The sequence below is a fragment of the Coregonus clupeaformis genome, chromosome 24 (genome assembly GCF_020615455.1).
Source record: "Coregonus clupeaformis isolate EN_2021a chromosome 24, ASM2061545v1, whole genome shotgun sequence".
Lineage (NCBI taxonomy): Eukaryota > Metazoa > Chordata > Actinopteri > Salmoniformes > Salmonidae > Coregonus > Coregonus clupeaformis.
The window spans coordinates 48,765,246-48,786,474 of NC_059215.1; the positions used below are offsets into that span (position 1 = coordinate 48,765,246).

Sequence of the window (21,229 nt, forward strand, 5' to 3'; positions counted from 1 at the left end):
AACACCATCCCCACCGTCAAACATGGAGGTGGAAACATTATGCTTTGGGGGTGTTTTTCTGCTAAGGGGACAGGACAACTTCACCGCATCAAAGGGATGATTGATGGGGCCATGAACCTCCTTCCCTCAGCCAGGGCATTGAAAATGGGTCGTGGATGGGTATTCCAGCATGACAATGACCCAAAACACATGGCCAATGCAACAAAGGAGTGACTCAAGAAGAAGCACATTAAGGTCTTGGAGTGGCCTAGCCAGTCTCCAGACCTTAATCCCATAGAGGGAGCTGAAGGTTGGAGTTGCCAAGCGTCAGCCTCGAAACCTTAATGACTTGGAGAAGATCTGCAAAGAGGAGTGGGACAAAATCCCTCCTGAGATGTGTGCAAACCTGGTGGCCAACTACAAGAAGCGTCTGACCTCTGTGATTGCCAACAAGGGTTTTGCCATCAAGTACTAAGTCATGTTTTGCAGAGGGGGTCAAATACTTATTTCCCTCATTTAAAATGCAAATCAATTTATAACATTTTTTGACATGCGTTTTTTTCTGGATTTTGTTGTTGTTATTCTGTCTCTCACTGTTCAAATAAACATACCATTAAAATTATAGACTGATCATTTCTTTGTCAGTGGGCAAACATACAAAATCAGCAGGGGATCAAATACTTTTTTCCCTCACTGTATGTACCTGTTTCCTGTAACCATGTCCCGTCCAACATGTTTCCTCTCACTGACTTAGAGTGTTTTGTACTATGAAAGCGCTTTCTGACAACTGCTGACGTAAAAAGGGCTTTATAAATACATCTGATAGGTTGATTTGTCCAAGTGATTGAAGTGTCAATTTATTGATTGATTGATTGATTGATTGTCTCGTTGCAGGGCATAGCGTTTGCCTCCCTGTTCTTTATCCTGGTTTCCATCACTACGTTCTGTCTGGAGACCCACGAGTACTTCAACGACCTGCAGAACCGCACGGAACGCGTGGTGGTGGGGAACCACACTAAGGAGGTGGTCTTGGTGGAGGTGAGAGAGATTCTTAGATGTAAATAGACTATACGTAGTACCGCTATATGTACAACAGAACGCGTGGTGGTGTGGAACCCACACAGAGGAGGTCTCAGTGGAGGTGAGAGAGAGGGATCCTCATTGTCAATAGATTATGATCCTGTCGAGAAAGAACCCTGAGCAGCTACCCCCTCGACTCTAGTGGAGATCTGGTGAAAGCAATATGGTGATAATTTAATTGTTTCTGGATAGGACCTAAACGTATTGGGCCTTTTTTTCAATGCATTGTACTGTACTGTATTGTACTGTACTGCATTGTACTGTAATGTAGTGTATTGTATTGTACTGCATTTTACTTTATTGTATTGTACTGTATTGTACTGCATTGTATTGTACTGTATTCCATCGCATTGTCTTGTATTTTTGTATTATGGCAAATGCTTTTAAGCACATTTTAGTGACCAAATGAATTTCTCCTGTTGGGATAATAGTTAATCTAATAGATTGATAGATTGATACTTTAATGATCCCTGAATTTAAATTCAATAGTCTAATGTATAGTCTAATCTAATGTATAATCTAATCTAATGTATATTCTAATCTAATCTATAATCTGATCTAATCTATAATCTAATCTAATGTATAATCTAATCAAATGTATAATCGAATGTATAATCTAATCGAATGTATAATCTAATCTATAATCTAATGTATAATCTAATCTAATGTATAATCTAATGATAATCTAATCTAATGTATAATATAATGTATAAACTAATCTATAATCTAATCTAATGTATAATCTAATGTATAATATAATCTAATGTATTATCTAATCTAATGTATAATCTAATGTATAATATAATATAATGTATAATCTAATGTATAATCTAGTCTAATGTATAATCTATTGTATAATCTAATCTAATGTATAATATAATGTATAATATAATGTATAATCAAATATATAATCTAATCTAATGTATAATCTAATGTATAATCTAATCTAATGTATAATCTAATCTAATGTATAATCTAATGCATCATCTAATGTATAATCTAATGTGTAATCTAATCTAATGTATAATCTAATCTAATGTATAATCTAATGTATAATCTAATGTATAATCTAATGATAATCTAATCTAATGTATAATCTAATGTATAAACTAATCTATAATCTAATCTAATGTATAATATAATCTAATGTATAATCTAATCTAATGTATAATCTAATGTATAATATAATATAATGTATAATCTAATGTATAATCTAATTTTATGTATAATCTAATGTTTAATCTAATGTATAATCTAATGTATAATCTAATGTATAATATAATGTATAATCAAATATATAATCTAATCTAATGTATAATCTAATGTATAATCTAATCTAATGTATAATCTAATCTAATGTATAATCTTATGTATAATCTAATGTTTAATCTAATCTAATGTATAATCTAATGTATAATCTAATCTGATGTATAATCTAATGTATAATCTAATGTATAATCTAATCTAATGTATAATCTAATTTATAATCTAATGTATAATCTAATGTATAATGTGATCTACTCTAGGTGGTGACCAAGCCCATTCTGACCGTGGTGGAGGGCGTTTGTGTGGTCTGGTTCACTTTTGAGTTCTTGGTCCGCATCGTGTGCTGCCCCGACAAGCTGCTCTTCATCAAGAACATGTTAAACGTCATTGACTTCGTGGCTATCCTGCCCTTCTATCTGGAGATGAGCCTCAGCGGTCTATCCTCTAAAGCAGCCTCCGACATCCTCGGATTTCTACGAGTAGTCCGCTTCGTCCGGATCCTCCGGATCTTTAAGCTGACCAGGCATTTCGTCGGTCTGAGGGTTCTCGGCCACACGTTGAAAGCCAGCGTCAACGAGTTCTGCCTGCTTATCGTCTTCCTGGCGTTGGGCGTCCTCATCTTCGCCACAATGATCTACTACGCAGAGCGGATAGGGGCCCAACCGGACGACCCCCGCGGCTCCAACCACACCCACTTCAAGAACATCCCTATCTCCTTCTGGTGGGCCGTGGTCACCATGACTACCCTGGGCTACGGGGACATGTACCCCAAGACGTGGCTGGGCATGATGGTGGGCGCTCTGTGCGCCCTATCGGGGGTGCTTACCATCGCCATGCCCGTGCCTGTTATTGTCAATAACTTTGGGATGTACTACTCCCTGGCCATGGCTAAACAGAAGCTGCCTAAGAAGAAGAAGGCGCACAACCCGAACCCGGACGCTCCCACGGACACGGCCTCGTTCGGGAAGTCCGTCACAACCTCTCCCAGGGACAGTATTCAGAGTGATACGTGTCCGCTGGCTGCAGAGAATATCAACAGGAACCGCTCAGGTCAGGCCAATTCAAATTAGATTCTGAAATCAAATTCAATTTTTTTGCTGGCACTAATATCACCCCATACTCTACTGTACTAATCCATCTACCACATCATTTACACATATGTTTTTGAAGCATCGTTATTATATGCCATAGGCCACAATGATAAGTGGATGTTTCATTTATTTAAAACCCATCAACCATTCCACTAATTCAAACTCTGACCTCATTCAACCTTTTCAAACCGCTACTCCATTACACATCACACTACCTTGACTTTATTCACCCTGAAACATTCATAGACCATATTCTTTGTGCACTTATCCCTTCACTAAATCCTTTGGTGCTATAATGGTACAGTAAGTGGAGACATCATTTATTCAACCCATTCACACTCATAACTCATTCAAGTCATTCAAACCCATTCACACTCATAACTCATTCAAGTCATTCAAACCCATTCACACTCACCCTTTAACTCACACATTCAACTTAAACACATTACTAATGAGCACGTCACTACAGTATTGCAGTTCTTTACTGACATAAGGTATTGTCGTGACGTGACTTACTTTAATGTATGACTGTTATTTATCGAATCACCTAACTATGTTTAATTGTCACTCAATTAAATTAATAATGTAAAAATTAACTCATTAGGAATTTGGGGCACCACGGAAGAAGTTGTTTAATGAGTTACCATCTCCCGAATTAAACTCTTAGAAGATAGGTTATATATCGATAACAGTCACTTATCAAATAACTACCTCTTATCAGTCTCATTCTGAACGTCGCATAATCCTTGAACCTGGAAGAACCCTAACCTTATTGATGAATCAGCAATACACAAATTGGCTTAATTATTTATTTACTAACTAACTAAATAATAACACAATACAAACACACATAGGTTATTGATTACTAACGTAATACAATGAAAACAGGACCCTAGTGGATTGGACTAACAATAGCATGACTGCTTGGGTAGAAGGAGGGTCAGAATGGAAGGGAGAGAGAGATTCAAACTATCGTGGTTACTTTGGAGACTATTCTCACAGTAATCATAATACTTATGCACCCTAATAACGCTAATTCTGATTAGAAACGCAACATGTATTTACGTGTTGCTGTCCTCATGAGTTGAGTTGATGGCCATCCGTGTAGCTCAGTTGGTAGAGCAACGCCAGGGTTGTGGGTTCGATTCCCACGGGGGCCAGTATGAAAATGTATGCACTCACTAACTGTACAGTGGGGAAAAAAGTATTTAGTCAGCCACCAATTGTGCAAGTTCTCCCACTTAAAAAGATGAGAGAGGCCTGTAATTTTCATCATAGGTACACGTCAACTATGACAGACAAATTGAGAAATGTTTTCTCCAGAAAATCACATTGTAGGATTTTTAATGAATTTATTTGCAAATTATGGTGGAAAATAAGTATTTGGTCACCTACAAACAAGCAAGATTTCTGGCTCTCACAGACCTGTAACTTCTTCTTTAAGAGGCTCCTCTGTCCTCCACTCGTTACCTATATTAATGGCACCTGTTTGAACTTGTTATCAGTATAAAAGACACCTGTCCACAACCTCAAACAGTCACACTCCAAACTCCACTATGGCCAAGACCAAAGAGCTGTCAAAGGACACCAGAAACAAAATTGTAGACCTGCACCAGGCTGGGAAGACTGAATCTGCAATAGGTAAGCAGCTTGGTTTGAAGAAATCAACTGTGGGAGCAATTATTAGGAAATGGAAGACATACAAGACCACTGATAATCTCCCTCGATCTGGGGCTCCACGCAAGATTTCACCCCGTGGGGTCAAAATGATCACAAGAACGGTAAGCAAAAATCCCAGAACCACACAGGGGGACCTAGTGAATGACCTGCAGAGAGCTGGGACCAAAGTAACAAAGCCTACCATCAGTAACACACTACGCCGTCAGGGACTCAAATCCTGCAGTGCCAGACGTGTCCCCCTGCTTAAGCCAGTACATGTCCAGGCCCGTCTGAAGTTTGCTAGAGTGCATTTGGATGATCCAGAAGAGGATTGGGGAGAATGTCATATGGTCAGATGAAACCAAAATATAACTTTTTGGTAAAAACTCAACTCGTCGTGTTTGGAGGACAAAGAATGCTGAGTTGCATCCAAAGAACACCATACCTACTGTGAAGCATGGGGGTGGAAACATCATGCTTCGGGGCTGTTTTTCTGCAAAGGGACCAGGACGACTGATCCGTGTAAAGGAAAGAATGAATGGGGCCATGTATCGTGAGATTTTGAGTGAAAACCTCCTTCCATCAGCAAGGGCATTGAAGATGAAACGTGGCTGGGTCTTTCAGCATGACAATGATCCCAAACACACCGCCCGGGCAACGAAGGTGTGGCTTCGTAAGAAGCATTTCAAGGTCCTGGAGTGGCCTAGCCAGTCTCCAGATCTCAACCCCATAGAAAATCTTTGGAGGGAGTTGAAAGTCCGTGTTGCCCAGCGACAGCCCCAAAACATCACTGCTCTAGAGGAGATCTGCATGGAGGAATGGGCCAAAATACCAGCAACAGTGTGTGAAAACCTTGTGAAGACTTACAGAAAACGTTTGACCTGTGTCATTGCCAACAAAGGGTATATAACAAAGTATTGAGAAACTTTTGTTATTGACCAAATACTTATTTTCCACCATAATTTGCAAATAAATTCATAAAAAATCCTACAATGTGATTTTCTGGAAAAAAATATCTCATTTTGTCTGTCATAGTTGACGTGTACCTATGATGAAAATTACAGGCCTCTCTCATCTTTTTAAGTGGGAGAACTTGCACAATTTTTGGCTGACTAAATACTTTTTTCCCCCACTGTATATTCATCGATCTACATCCCAAGACTTAAAGGCCCAGTGCAGTCAAAAACGTGAATTTCCAGTGTTTTATATATATATTTCCACACTATGAGGTTGGAATAATACTGTGAAATTGTGAAAATGATGATAACGCCCTTTTAGTGTAAAAGCTGTTTGAAAAGACCGCCTGAAATTTCAGCCTGTTTTGGTGGGATGGAGTTTTGGCCTTCCGTGGTGACATCACCATGTGGTAAATTAGTTAATAGACCAATAAGAAAGAGAGTTCTCAGCCAATAATAGCACATTTCTGTTTTCCCCTCCCCAACTCAGGCCACTCCCAGACAGTCCTAGCAAAATTCTTGCTTGAGAAATTGCCCTTTGCAAAGAAGCTATTTTTGCTTTTTGACAATTTTCATTGAAAACAGTAAGGTACTTACTTTTTACCCAGAAATGATTTAATATTGAGGAAAAAAACGGCCTCATTGGACCTTTAAATCATCTTCTTATAAGGTTGCTGCTGTACAATAAATGGAATTTGCCAGAAAAATTGTGTTTTCACAGTAAAAATGACATTGTGGCTCTGTAGCCCGACCTTCTCTCGAAGACCTGAGGGGATCTTTGGCATTTACTGTCAGCCCGGCCCTGTGTCTCCTGCAGACCTGGGTTCAAAAACTACTCAAAACATGTCCAATAGTTTGAGCGTTTGCTCCAGTTTGCCTGCGGTGCCAGATGGGTGGGGATAGCAGTTTGGGGAATATTCTATTGGTTCCGATTTGCCTGGCATGCTCAATCAAGCCCAGCTAAAGTATTGCATTTATTACAAATAGTATTTTGACCCCAGGTCTCAGAGTAGGAGTGTTGATCTAGGATCAGTTTAGCCATTTATATCCTAATGAATAAGATTACATGGACTGGGAGGACCTGATCCTAGATCTTACTCTTTATGAACCATGTCTGTCCTCCTGTCAGACTCCAAGCAGAACGGAGACGCCAACTTGGCTCTGTCGTCGGATGAGGGGTGCAGCCTGACCCAGCCGCTGTCACCCAGCGAGGGGTGGAACCTACGGCACGCCCACGGTCATGGTCGAGAACACGCCCGGACGGTCAGGGGGAACGAGACCGCCAAGAAAGAGGCAACCTGCTTCCTGCTCACCTCTGGAGACTTCTCCTGCTCTGGAGGAGAGCACACCATACGCACTGGTAGGTTGACCCACATACAGGTACGCAGGCACAGACGCACATACACATACGCGCTCTCTCTCTCGCTCTCCTTCTCTGAAACATGGAGCCCACCATCCGCAACCATAGATAGCACAACACACACTCTGAAGCAGAGGAATTGATGGGAATGATAACTGTAAATACTGGACCATGACAAAGGAGGCTGGTCAATAGAGGTTGAAACCTAGAAAACCATTATTCAGAACCCTCTTATCCTCCCCATGACAACCATGACACCCATGGCAACCATGACAACCATGACACCCATTACAACCATGACAATCATGACAACCATGACAACGATTACACCCATGACAACCATGGCAACCATGACACCCATTACACCCATGGCAACCATGACACCCATTACACCCATGACAACCATTACTCCCATGACAACCATGACAACCATTGCAACCATTTCAACCATGACAACCATTGCAACCATTTCAACCAATACACCCCCAGTAGAATAAGAGGAGTTATTTAGTCAATCAATTGAGCAGCTTTGTGGTTCTGTTCTCTCTGTGGGAATAACCCTTCAGACCACGCTTAAGAACTAGCAACAGTGTGTATGTCTCTTTCTCTCTCTCCCCCCCACTCTCTCGTTCTCTCTCTACTCCTCCTCTCTCTCTTTCTCTCTCTACCCCCCACACCCACCTTCTCTATCTTTCTCTCTCTCTCCCCACCCCCCTCTCTCTTTCTCTCTCTCTCCCCCTACACCCCCTCTCTCTCTCTCTCTCTCTCTCTCTCTCTCTCTCTCTCTCTCTCTCTCTCCCCCAACACCCTCTCTCTTTCTCTCTCTCCCCCCCACTCCCCCCTCTCTCTTTCTCTCTCTCTCTCCCCACCCCCCTCTCTCTTTCTCTCTCTCCCCCCACTCCCCCCTCTCTCTCTCTCTTTCTCTCTCTCTCTCTCTCTCTCTCTCTCTCTCTCTCTCTCTCTCCCAAATACCCCCATCTCTCTCTTTCTCTCTCTTCCCGAAACACCCCCTCTCTCTTTCTCTCTCTCTCTCCCCCCCACTCCCATTCTCTCTTTCTTTCTCTCTCTCCCCCCCACTCCCCCTCTCTCTCTTTCTCTTTCTCTCTCTCTCCCCCAAACACCCCATCTCTCTCTTTCTCTCTCTCCCAAACACCCCCTCTCTCTCTTTCTCTCTCTCTCCCCCACTCCCCCCTCTCTCTTTCTCTCTCTCTCCCCCAAACACCCCTCTCTCTCTTTCTCTCCCTCTCTCCCCCCACTCCCCCTTCTCTCTCTTTCTCCCTCTCTCCCCCAAACACCCCCCTCTCTCTCTTTCTCTCTTGCTCCCCCCACGCCCCTCTCTCTATTTCTCCCTCTCTCCCAAACACCCCTCTCTCTCTTTCTCTCTCTCTCCCCCCCACTCCCCCTTCTCTCTCTTTCTCTCTCTCTCCCCCAAACACCCCCCTCTCTCTCTTTCTCTCTTGCTCCCCCCCACGCCCCTCTCTCTATTTATCTCTCTCTCTCCCCACGCCCCCTCTCTCTCTCTCTCTCGCTCCCCCCACACCCCCTCTCTCTCTTTCTCTCTCTATCCCCCCACGCCCCCTCTCTCTCTTTCTCTCTCTCTCCCCCCACTCCCCCTCTCTCTCTTTCTCTCCCCCCCACTCCCCCTCTCTCACTTTCTCTCTCTCTCCCCCACACCACCTCTCTCTCTTTCTCTCTCTCTCCCCCCCACTCCCCTCTCTCTCTTTCTCTTTCTCTCTCTCTCCCCCACTCCCCCTCTCTCTTTCTCTCTCTCCCCACACCCCACCCCTCTCTCTCGTTCTCTCTCTCTCCCCCCACTCCCCCTCTCTCTCTTTCTCTCCCTTTCCCCCCACCCCCCTCTTTCTCTGTACCCCCCACGCCCCTCTCTCTATTTCTCTCTCTCTCCCTCCCCCTCTCTCTCTTTCTCTCTCTCTCCCCACACCCCCACCCTCTCTCTCTTTCTCTTTCTCTCTCTCTCCCCCCTCTCTCTTTCTCTCTCCCCCACACCCCACCCCTCTCTCTCTTTCTCTCTCTCTCCCCCCACTCCTCCTCTCTCTCTTTCTCTCCCTTTCCCCCTCACCCCCCCTCTTTCTCTGTACCCCCCCACGCCCATCTCTCTATTTCTCTCTCTCTCCCCACGCCCCCTCTCTCTCTCTCTCTCGCTCCCCCACACCCCCTCTCTCTCTTTCTCTCTCTCCCCCCCACTCCCCCCTCTCTCTTTCTCTCTCTCCCCCACACCCCACCCCTCTCCCCCTCTCTCTTTCTCTCTCTCTCCCCCCACTCCCCCTCTCTCTCTTTCTCTCTCTCTCCCCCCACTCCCCCTCTCTCTCTTTCTCTCCCTTTCCCCCCCACCCCCCTCTTTCTCTGTACCCCCCCACTCCCCCTCTCTCTCTTTCTGTCTCCCCCCACCCCCCTCTCTCTCTCTTTCTCTCTCTCTCTCCCCCCCACTCCCCCTCTCTCTCTTTCTCGCTCTCTCTCCCCCCACACCCCCCTCTTTCCCCCACTCCCCCCTCTCTCTTTCTCTCTCCCCCACTCCCCCCTCTTTCTCTCCCTCTCACCCCTACTCCCCCCTCTCTCTCTCTCTCCCCCCATGCTCCCCCTCTCTCTTTCTCTCTCTCCCCCCCACTCCCCAACTCTCTCTTTCTTATTTATTTGGCATGGTATGTTAACATTGCCAAAGCAAGTGAAGTAGATAGTAAACAAAAGTGAAATAAACAATAAATATTAACAGTAAACCTTACACTCAGAAGTTCCAAAAGAATAAAGACATTTCAAATGTCATATTATGTATACAGTTGAAGTCGGAAGTTTACATACACCTTAGCCAAATACATTTAAACTACGTTTTTCACAATTCCTGACATTTGTTCCTAGTAAAAAATTCCCTGTCTTAGGTCAGTTAGGATCACCACTTTATTTTAAGAATGTGAAATGTCAGAATAATGGTAGAGAGAATGATTTATGTCAGCTTTTATTTCTTTCATCACATTCCCAGTGGGTCAGAAGTTTACATACACTCAATTAGTATTTGGTAGCATTGCCTTTAAATTGTTTAACTTGACCAAACGTTTCGGGTAGCCTTCCACAAGCTTCCCATAATAAGTTGGGTGAATTTTGGCCCATTCCTCCTGACAGAGCTTGTGTAACTGAGTCAGGTTGTAGGCCTCCTTGCTCGCACACGCTTTTTCAGTTCTGCCCACATATTTTCTATAGGATTGAGGTCAGGGCTTTGTGATGGCCACTCCAATACCTTTACTTTGTTGTCCTTAAGCCATTTTGCCACAACTTTGGAAGTATGCTGGGGGTCATTGTCCATTTGGAAGACCCACTTGCGACCAAGCTTTAACTTCCTGACTGATGTCTTGAGATGTTGCTTCAATATATCCACATACATTTTCCTTCCTCATGATGCCATCTATTTTGTGAAGTGCACCAGTCCCGCCTGCAGCAAAGCACCCCCACAGCATGATGCTGCCACCCACGTGCTTCACGGTTGGGATGGTGTTCTTCAGCTTGCAAGCAACCCCCTTTTTCCTCCAAACATAATGATGGTCATTTTGGCCAAACAGTTCTATTTTTGTTTCATCAGACCAGAGGACATTTCTCCAAAAAGTACGATCTTTGTCCCCATGTGCAGTTGCAAACCGTAGTCTGGCTTTTCTATGGCGGTTTTGGAGCAGTGGCTTCTTCCTTGCTGAGTGGCCTTTCAGGTTATGACAAAAAAAAATCTGAGGTCTTGGCTGATTTCTTTTGATTTTCCCATGATGTCAAGCAAAGAGGCACTGAGTTTGAAGGTAGGCCTTGGAATACATCCACAGGTACACCTCCAATTGACTCAAATGATGTCAATTAGCCTATCAGAAGCTTCTAAAGCCATGACATCATTTTCTGGAATTTTCCAAGCTGTTTAAAGGCACAGTCAACTTAGTGTATGTAAACCTCTGACCCACTGGAATTGTGATACAGTGAATTATAAGTGAAATAATCTGTCTGTAAACAATTGTTGGAAAAATTACTTGTGTCACGCACTAAGTAGATGTCCTAACCGACTTGCCAAAACTATAGTTTATTAACAAGAAATGTGTGGAGTGGTTGAAAAACGAGTTTTAATGACTCCATCCTAAGTGTATGTAAACTTCCGACTTCAACTGTATCTTAAGATGACTCTGTAAGTCGCTCTGGATAGGAAATAAATAACACCCACCTTTTTACCAGCTTTATTTTAGGGTTTTATCATTTAGATGAGATGACCACTCTGATTTGAAACAGGATGCTTGGAGGCATTGATTGAGACACAAAATATGTCAGAGTAGATTTGCCAGTGTTTGTATTGTGATGGTATACCTTCTCTGGTGATCAGTAACAACATGGCACAACACTGTTTATGTTGGGGGTGTTGATTGTGTTTTATCATTTAAATCAAACAGTTTGATTTGAAACAGGAGGCTTGGAGGCATTGGACCAGACAGCCTCTTCCTGTAATTCCCTTCATTACCAGCTGGCTGTCAGACTGGCAGCACTCATTCCCTGCTTGAACAGGCCTGCTGCTGCCTGAAACACATACACACACACACACACACACACACACACACACTATGTAAAGCATCTCATCGCATCACATCCCCAGAGTCCCCAGAGCCTGGAGTGACAACCAGACTCTATATTTGGACATAATGGATTCATTTCTCACATCCTGAACAAACATTTTCCACCCCTTAGCATCCTGAATCGTATCTACAGATGGTGTGTATCTGTGTGTGTGTGTGTTGTTTGTTTGTGTGTTGTTTGTGTGTGTGTGTTGTTTGTGTGTGTGTGTGTGTGTGTGTGTGTGTGTGTGTGTGTGTGTGTGTGTGTGGTGTTTGTTCTAAACTGTATACCTATGATATTGTCGTGAGACAGACAAGACCTCTGCCAAAACTCATTAGTACAGATGAGTCACCTTTTTTTTCCACACACCCTTATCAAAGGAAATTAGATTTCAGTGTGTTGTTTATAGCCTGGCCTAGCATGGTGGAAGGTGTTAAGTGGTGGAGATTATAAACAGTGGTGGAGCTGTGAGGAACTTCAAAGTGTTCTGTTGTTTTTGGTTGATATAATCCACAATCATTCTAGAACTCTAATCAAGTGGGGGAGAGAGTGAGAGGGGATGTGTTGTTCATGTGTGTGGACCTGTTGTGACAGCCAGATTGGATTTTCTTTATTCTATCTTGGCTTTAAGGTCAACTCTGACTTATGGTTGGAAAGAATTTGAGGTACAGCTGCCCTCAGAACAAGATTGAATAAGGAAAACTGGACTGAGCCTTGTCCTCTGAGTGAGAAGCCTTACGATTCTTCTTATCCCCTACCTTCCCCCCTGCCTGTCTGTCATGCCAAAGCCAAAGAGAGAGACAGAGAGACAATGAAAGAGAGAGACAGAGCAGAGACAGAGCAGAGACAGACAGAGAGAGAGACAGAAAGACAATGAGAGACAGAGCAGAGGCAGAGACAGAGACAGAGACAGAGACAGAGACAGACAGACAGATCCATCGAGGGGAATGAGGAGATCAATACAGGGAGGAAAGTCTTGACTGGGATCTGGACGTTTCTCCATCATCATAACACTACAGAGGCTGCTCTGTAATCTAAACACAACGCAATGCCCCAAGCCTTACTCGGTCGCAGCGCCGGCCCTAGCCTTTCTGGGACCCTAAGCGAGATTTGGTTGGGGTGCCCCCCACCTCGCGGCAAAACATTTTAGTTGACCCCCTCTTGAGAGAGGAGAGAAACATTTTTCGTTTTAAAAGAACAATTCCTGCAACTACACATTTTAACATGGGGCATAGAGAAAATGTTACAGTTTTATAACAAATGTCATGCAATTCTACTAATTTTGCCATGGGGCAGAGAAAAAAAGTTGCAGTTTTACAGCTAAATTCCTGCAATTCTACACATTTTGCCATGACTTATGCCATGTTAGTATGATATCTGAGGGAGAATAACAAACAAAATCAATGAGGGACCCCTGGAGGTCAGGGCCCCTGGGCACCTGCCCTGCGTATCCGGTCGGTATTCGGCCATGATTACTACAAGTTTAAATAGCTGGCTAGACTAACTACCAATCCCCCCCAAAAAATCAGCTGAATTAGACACGGCTAAAATTATATAAATTGCACCTGGTGTATCCTATACTATTCTTACTCTCAATAGTTGAGACCCTGACTGAGTTCTCCCCACATTTTTTAATAATAATTGGTCGGGGGCCTGTCATGACAAATAGTGTTCCCCTGCCAAAAAGTGTCCCCCTCCCCACGTCACAATGGGATTCGAGAAGCTATTATCGTCCGTTGCTATATCAACGGTGTGATGAGCTAATGCGTCAAATTTTGGAGATCATTACAGCCAAAATGACATTATTTTCATCCCAGCTATGTAAACAAAGATTATTTTTTGATTTCATTACGTAGCCAGGCAGAATTTGGCATGTTCTAGCAACGGCCCTAGCAACGGACTTTTTGGCAGGAGGACACTAATTGGCATGACAGGCCCCCTAGTGGTCGGGGGCTTATGTTGCTTATACCGGCCCTGCTGGGCCATGCTCATTAGGTTATCACTCAGCAGAAATGTTTTTGAAAAACAAAAACAAAAATAGGGTTTCTTATTGGTATTGTCCCTTCCTGTTTTAGACTGTTTCTGCCATTTGGTGCCTAATGAACACAACCCTGACCTATTCAGGTGGGTAGAGGTTGTCAGGTCATTATAGAAATAGAGAATGTTTTCTCTATAACTTACTTGGTTAAATAAACGCAATAAGGTGGGCTGATCTAACTCATTGTTCCGTTAAAACTAGCAGCAACGATAGCAAGTAGTAAACGTTCCACGGGTAATGGCGGCTTGTGTTGTCAACTACAAGGAGGACGTGGTGCGTTGATGGATTTAGGAGAGAGAGAGAGAGAGAGAGAGAGAGAGAGAGGGAGAGGGAGAGGGAGAGGGAGAGAGAGAGGGAGAGGGAGAGGGAGAGAGAGAGGAAGAGAGAGAGAGAGAGAGAGAGAGAGAGAGAGACAGAGAGAGAGAGAGAGAGAGGGAGAGAGAGAGGGAGAGAGAGAGAGAGAGAGAGAGATAATTCAATACCTCAGCTCTGTATCTGTCAAAGTATGTGGGTAATGACATCCCAGCCTATTAAACGGGAATATCACACTCTCACATTTGAGTGTACATTAGCTGCAGGGAGACAGAGGCTGCAGACAATAGGGTGCCATTTGGGACACAGCTAGGAGGTTTGGGATATGCACTGCAGCATTATTATAAATCAATTAATTAGATCAGAATTCACTTTCTGCTACCAAAATAGTCACATGTATTATACAGAAGTGGCTGCCTATATTAATGTAGCAGTTTTACAACTGAACGCTCCCTAACCGCTTCTGCTCACAAGACCTGGGTTCAAACACTATTCAAAATACTTAAGCTTGGCTTGATTGAGTTTGCCTGGCGAAATGGAACCAATGGAGTAAACCCTGCCCATCTGGGATTCCTGGCAGGCTAAAGCAAACGCTCAATGAATTTGAAAGCTTTAAAAGTATTTAGTATTTGAACCCAGGTCTTCTCTGCTCTGCTCTCAGGGTTGGGTTGTGGTCATAGTGGAAAAAGCCAGGCTAATGCCTTTATGTCTGTATCAAGCAGACAGGAAACAGGATAACATGTCAGGGGAGGGTGCATTATGGCAGGAAGCTGTTAACTGTCTGATAGAAACAAGTCAGAAGAACTACCTATAGATGGATATTAAAGGGGAATGGAACACAGGGTAGAAGAACAACGTATAGATGGATATTAAAGGGGAATGGAACACAGGGCAGAAGAACTACCTATAGATGGATATTAAAGGGGAATGGAACACAGGTCAGAAGAACAACGTATAGATGGATATTAAAGGGGAATGGAACACAGGGTAGAAGAACAACGTATAGATGGATATTAAAGGGGAATGGAACACAGGGCAGAAGAACTACCTATAGATGGATATTAAAGGGGAATGGAACACAGGGCAGAAGAACAACGTATAGATGGATATTAAAGGGGAATGGAACACAGGGTAGAAGAACAACGTATAGATGGATATTAAAGGGGAATGGAACACAGGGCAGAAGAACAACGTATAGATGGATATTAAAGGGGAATGGAACACAGGGCAGAAGAACAACGTATAGATGGATATTAAAGGGGAATGGAACACAGGGCAGAAGAACAACGTATAGATGGATATTAAAGGGGAATGGAACACAGGGCAGAAGAACAACGTATAGATGGATATTAAAGGGGAATGGAACACAGGGCAGAAGAACAACGATAGATGGATATTAAAGGGGAATGGAACACAGGGCAGAAGAACAACGTATAGATGGATATTAAAGGGGAATGGAACACAGGGCAGAAGAACAACGTATAGATGGATACTAAAGGGGAATGGAACACAGGGCAGAAGAACAACGTATAGATGGGGAATGGAACACAGGGTAGAAGAACAACGTATAGATGGATATTAAAGGGGAATGGAACACAGGGTAGAAGAACAACGTATAGATGGATATTAAAGGGGAATGGAACACAGGGCAGAAGAACAACGTATAGATGGATATTAAAAGTAAATGGAACACAGGGTAGAAGAACAACGTATAGATGGATATTAAAGGGGAATGGAACACAGGGCAGAAGAACAACGTATAGATGGATATTAAAGGGGAATGGAACACAGGGCAGAAGAACAACGTATAGATGGATATTGAAGGGGAATGGAACACAGGGCAGAAGAACAACGTATAGATGGGGAATGGAACACAGGTCAGAACAACAACTTATATATGGATTTTAAAGGGGAATGGAACACAGGGCAGAAGAACAACCTATAGATGGATATTAAAGGGGAATGGAACACAGGTCAGAAGAACAACGTATAGATGGATGTTAAAGGGGAATGGAACACAGGGCAGAAGAACAACGTATAGATGGATATTGAAGGGGAATGGAACACAGGGCAGAAGAACAATGTATAGATGGATATTAAAGGGGAATGGAACACAGGGCAGAAGAACAACGTATAGATGGATATTAAAGGGGAATGGAACACAGGGCAGAAGAACAACGTATAGATGGATATTGAAGGGGGAATGGAACACAGGGCAGAAGAACAACATATAGATGGGGAATGGAACACAGGTCAGAAGAACAGCGTATAGATGGGGAATGGAACACAGGTCAGAACAACAACTTATAGATGGATATTAAAGGGAAAAATGAAAATGGAAATGGAACACAGGGTAAAAGAACAACGTATAGATGGGGAATGTAACACAGGTCAGAAGAACAACGTATAGATGGATATTAAAGGGAAATGGAACACAGGTCAGAAGAACAACTTATAGATGGATTTTAAAGGGGAATGGAACACAGGGCAGAAGAAGAACGTATAGATGGATATTAAAGGGGAATGGAACACAGGGCAGAAGAACAATGTATAGATGGATATTACAAGTAAATGGAACACAGGGCAGAAGAACAATGTATAGATGGATATTAAAGGGGAATGGAACACAGGGTAGAAGAACAACGTATAGATGGATATTAAAGGGGAATGGAACACAGGGCAGAAGAACAATGTATAGATGGATATTAAAGGGAAAAATGAAAATGGAAATGGAACACAGGGTAAAAGAACAACGTATAGATGGGGAATGGAACACAGGTCAGAAGAACAATGTATAGATGGATATTAAAGGGAAATGGAACACAGGTCAGAAGAACAACTTATAGATGGATTTTAAAGGGGAATGGAACACAGGGTAGAAGAACAACGTATATATGGATATTAAAGGGGAATGGAACACAGGGTAGAAGAACAACGTATAGATGGATATTAAAGGGGAATGGAACACAGGGCAGAAGAACAACGTATAGAAGGATATTAAAGGGGAATGGAACACAGGGCAGAAGAACAACTTATAGATGGATATTAAAGGGGAATGGAACACAGGGCAGAAGAACAATGTATAGATGGATATTAAAGGGGAATGGAACACAGGGCAGAAGAACAATGTATAGATGGATATTAAAGGGGAATGGAACACAGGTCAGAAGAACAATGTATAGATGGATATTAAAGGGGAATGGAACACAGGTCAGAAGAACAACGTATAGATGGATATTAAGACTGGCAAAGTACCTCTTGCTCTTTATGTACCACTGAAACACTGAAATCAAATGTCCCCTTTATAATGTCAAGCACTTCAAGCATCTGGCAAATGCTCTAAGCATCCGGAAAAGCGCTATATAAATCCTATCAATTATTCTTAATATCATTATAGCTAGAATCCTTAATTGAAACAATTACAAAGCATTCTGCCCGCCTCTGTTTTGGTAAAAAGCTGAGGGATGGGCCTGGAGAAATGTAACCACTCTCAGAATAATAGACAGAGATATGGATGCAAGGACTGACCATCCATGACATCAACATGATATAGTTTTAACCATGTTCTGAGGCTATACACTGCTTGTTTACATTGACTTTGTTTACCCTCATTGGAGTAAGAAAAGCTTCTATTTCGGGTTCTGATGGGGGATGACAGTTGAACTAAGGTAATGAGGCATTTATAAATCATATTCTTCAAGAATCAATTGGTATATATAATTAATTAATTAATTTCTCCAACCCCATTTAAACCTCATTGGCTCAAGGATCTGACAACCACCTGCTAATTTCCTCATGTCCATGACATGACTGTGTAATGATATGGCAGACCATTCAACTGCCACTAAGCTGTTGACAGGATGCAATAGCTATAGTGTCAGTCACAAATAATGTTTTTTTGACATAGGACCATGTGCTTTATTTTACCACAGAGAATGGTTTTTGACTTAGGACCATGTGCTTTTACCACAGAGAATGGTTTTTGACATAGGACCATGTGCTTTATTTTACCACAGAGAATGGTTTTTGACTTAGGACCATGTGCTTTTACCACAGATAATGTTTTTTGACAAAGGACCATGTGCTTTTACCACAGAGAATGGTTTTTGACATAGGACCATGTGCTTTTACCACAGAGAATGGTTTTTGACATAGGACCATGTGCCTTTACCACCGAGAATGGTTTTTGACATAGGACAATGTGCTATTACGTCAGAGAATGGCTTTTGACATAGGACAATGTGCTATTACCTCAGAGAATGGTTTTTGACATAGGACCATGTGCTATTACCTCAGAGAATGGCTTATGGCTTACGATGATATACTTTTTAGCCATAGAGATGCATGTGCTTTTACCCTTAAACCAAGCCATAGGGACTTAGGATGTGCTTTATCGTTCACAGAGTCTGACTGTTCAACTTGATGGCAACTAATTAGGAATAATGGTCATGACCATCAGCCTGAGGCTTCTGCTTCCACTGGACTCTCTCACTCTCTGGTCCAGGTTATGATCTGCAGACAGTAAAGCTTTCAATTGGCCTGAGGTTTTCCTTTCAATATATGGCTAAATTCAGGGGAGGCTGCTGAGGGGAGGACGGCTCATAATAATGTCTGGAATGGAGTCAATGGAATGGCATCAACCACATGGAAAACACGTATTTGATACATTTCCATTATCTCCATTCCAGCCATTATTATGAGCCGTCCTCCTCTCAGCAGCCCCCACTGGCTAAATTACAGTCAGCGTGTAGTCTAGTCCTCATCAATCCAAGTATCTTGTATTTACTCATGCCTTTTCCCTCTGTGGTTAGCTAAGGATTTCTGGTCCCATACAGTATAGGATATTTGTCTCGAAGGCCCAATATTGAATTAACGTTATATTATCCCACTGCCTTTCACACAGTGCTGTTGCCAACTCTTCCATCCTTGCCATGCCATATATACATAAAGAGAACATTGGTTTGACTGTCCTGTCTCTAATGTTTGTTTCTCTGTTTACAGAGAGCTGTAAAGACATCCTGGCAGCTACTGGAATCTACACCCAACCAGAAATCACCACTCTGACCTGAAGAAGCCATTTTGGTCGATGAAGGACAAGTGGGTGTGAACCAGGGTGCATGGGGCGGAGCTTTAGATATAGGCCCCTCCTTCCTTCTCTAACTAATGTGGAAGGTCTGGATCCTTCCGGAAGGTTCCAGAAGAAGAAGAACACTTGTCTTTCTGCCGAGTACACAGTACCCAAACTCTGCGGTAGAATACTTCTATCTGATGCTTTAGAATATATAGTGTTGTATGTACACACATCTGTCTGTTTCCAAGCATTTAGCATGTATTGTATTGCATGATCTAGCTCTATATAATGCACCTTGAGAAAATAAAGATCAGTGAACTTAATGCTAAGGGGCACATCTACAGTTGAGGAGCGTTTTGAATATCAATAGTATCTCCTCTGATGTTAATTCTCTGAGTTTCAATCAAAGAACAATATTTCCAAATGGTGTTTTCAAGAAATTGCTACTATGGCATTTGTGTATTCTGTTTTGAAAGTTTGCAATACAGTATATGATCAGTTCATAGTCCTTGTGGAGAACCCTGAGACCAGAAACAACATTTTATGTTTCAGTTAAAAAATGCTGCAGTCTTTCATCAATGTAGCATAATTGGTCAATATTGACTAACTAAAATACTACAGAAGTGTTTAGAGTTGCATTGTGTAGAAAAGTGACTGTGAACAAATTACAGTAGGATTAGAGCTAGTAGTCATTGTTCCAAGTTGACTGACTCCCAACAAAAAGATCCCATTATGTCCAGCTTTGTTTTGATTAAAACATAATGGTAAATGGCCTCCCGAGTGGCGCAGTGGTCTAAGGCACTGCATCGCATTGTTGCGGCGTCACTACAGCCTGGGGTTCGAACCGGCCGTGACCGGGAGTCCCATAGGGCGGCGCACAATTGGCCCAGCGTCGTCCGGGTTAGGGGAGGGTTTGGCCGGGGGGCTTTACTTGGCTCATCGCGCTCTAGCAAATCCTTGTGGCGGGCCGTGTGCCTGCAGGCTGATTTCGGTCGTCGGTTGAACGGTGTTTCCTCCGACACATTGGTGCAGCTGACTTGGGGGTTAAGCGAGTGGGTGTTAAGAGGCGCGGCTTGGCGGGTCATGTTTCGGAGGACGCATGACTCGACCTTCGCCTCTCCCGAGACCGTTGGGGAGTTGCCGCGATGAGACAAGATTGTAATCAGGTTGGTCTCTGCCTGGTGTCATGCCAGTCAACAGACAGGCCGTAGTCAGTGACTATAAAAGCTCACATTACTTTTCTTTCACAAACAAAGTGTCTTTAAATCCTTGTACAAAATAAGAGAAAAACTCATGTAAAAATGTCAAATGCCTTGAGAGCATGTGACTGAGGAATCTCACACTACTTCTCTTTACTCTCTCTTTTCACAAAGAAAGTGTCTTGCAAATCCTTGTACAAACAAGGGAGAAAAAATTATATATAAATGCTATTGTATTTCTATGACATTAGCTGTGTTCCATCAATACATTTGCTGGTTGAAAGGGGACCAAACTTTGGGCGGCCATATTAGTTGAAAATAGATTATCTCAACATCACCATTAGTAAATGCATTGTTAAGATCCATATCGACACATACTGTGGCATCATCTGTACATTCCAGTCGTGCCTAATGTCAAAGTGATGGAGCTTAATGTGTTATGGAGTAACATGATGAGGTTTAGCTTTGTTCCTAAAACTGCTTATCTTGGTTCTTTAAGATCTCGGTTATTTTAAGCGCTTGGTCGTTGGAGATCTTGGTTGTTGAAGATCTTGGTTGTTCGATAATCTTTGTACACGATGCCAAGGGGGAAAAAAATGTCTGCATCTCAAATGGCGCACTATTTCCTGTATAG

At 42.8% G+C, this 21,229-nt stretch overlaps 1 protein-coding gene across 1 annotated transcript in view; it reads left to right on the plus strand.

The window, feature by feature from the left end:
• The window catches only part of LOC121537713 (potassium voltage-gated channel subfamily C member 1), a 59,978-nt gene extending 39,742 nt beyond the window's left edge, over positions 1–20,236 (plus strand). The window contains exons 2-5 of the mRNA XM_041845315.2: positions 874–1,017; positions 2,586–3,375; positions 7,161–7,391; positions 19,327–20,236. Of these exons, the coding sequence (XP_041701249.1) occupies positions 874–1,017; positions 2,586–3,375; positions 7,161–7,391; positions 19,327–19,394 (1,233 nt within the window). The 3' untranslated portion in view covers positions 19,395–20,236. The remainder of the gene's footprint in view (positions 1–873; positions 1,018–2,585; positions 3,376–7,160; positions 7,392–19,326) is intronic.
• Positions 20,237–21,229: the final 993 nt, after the last annotated feature.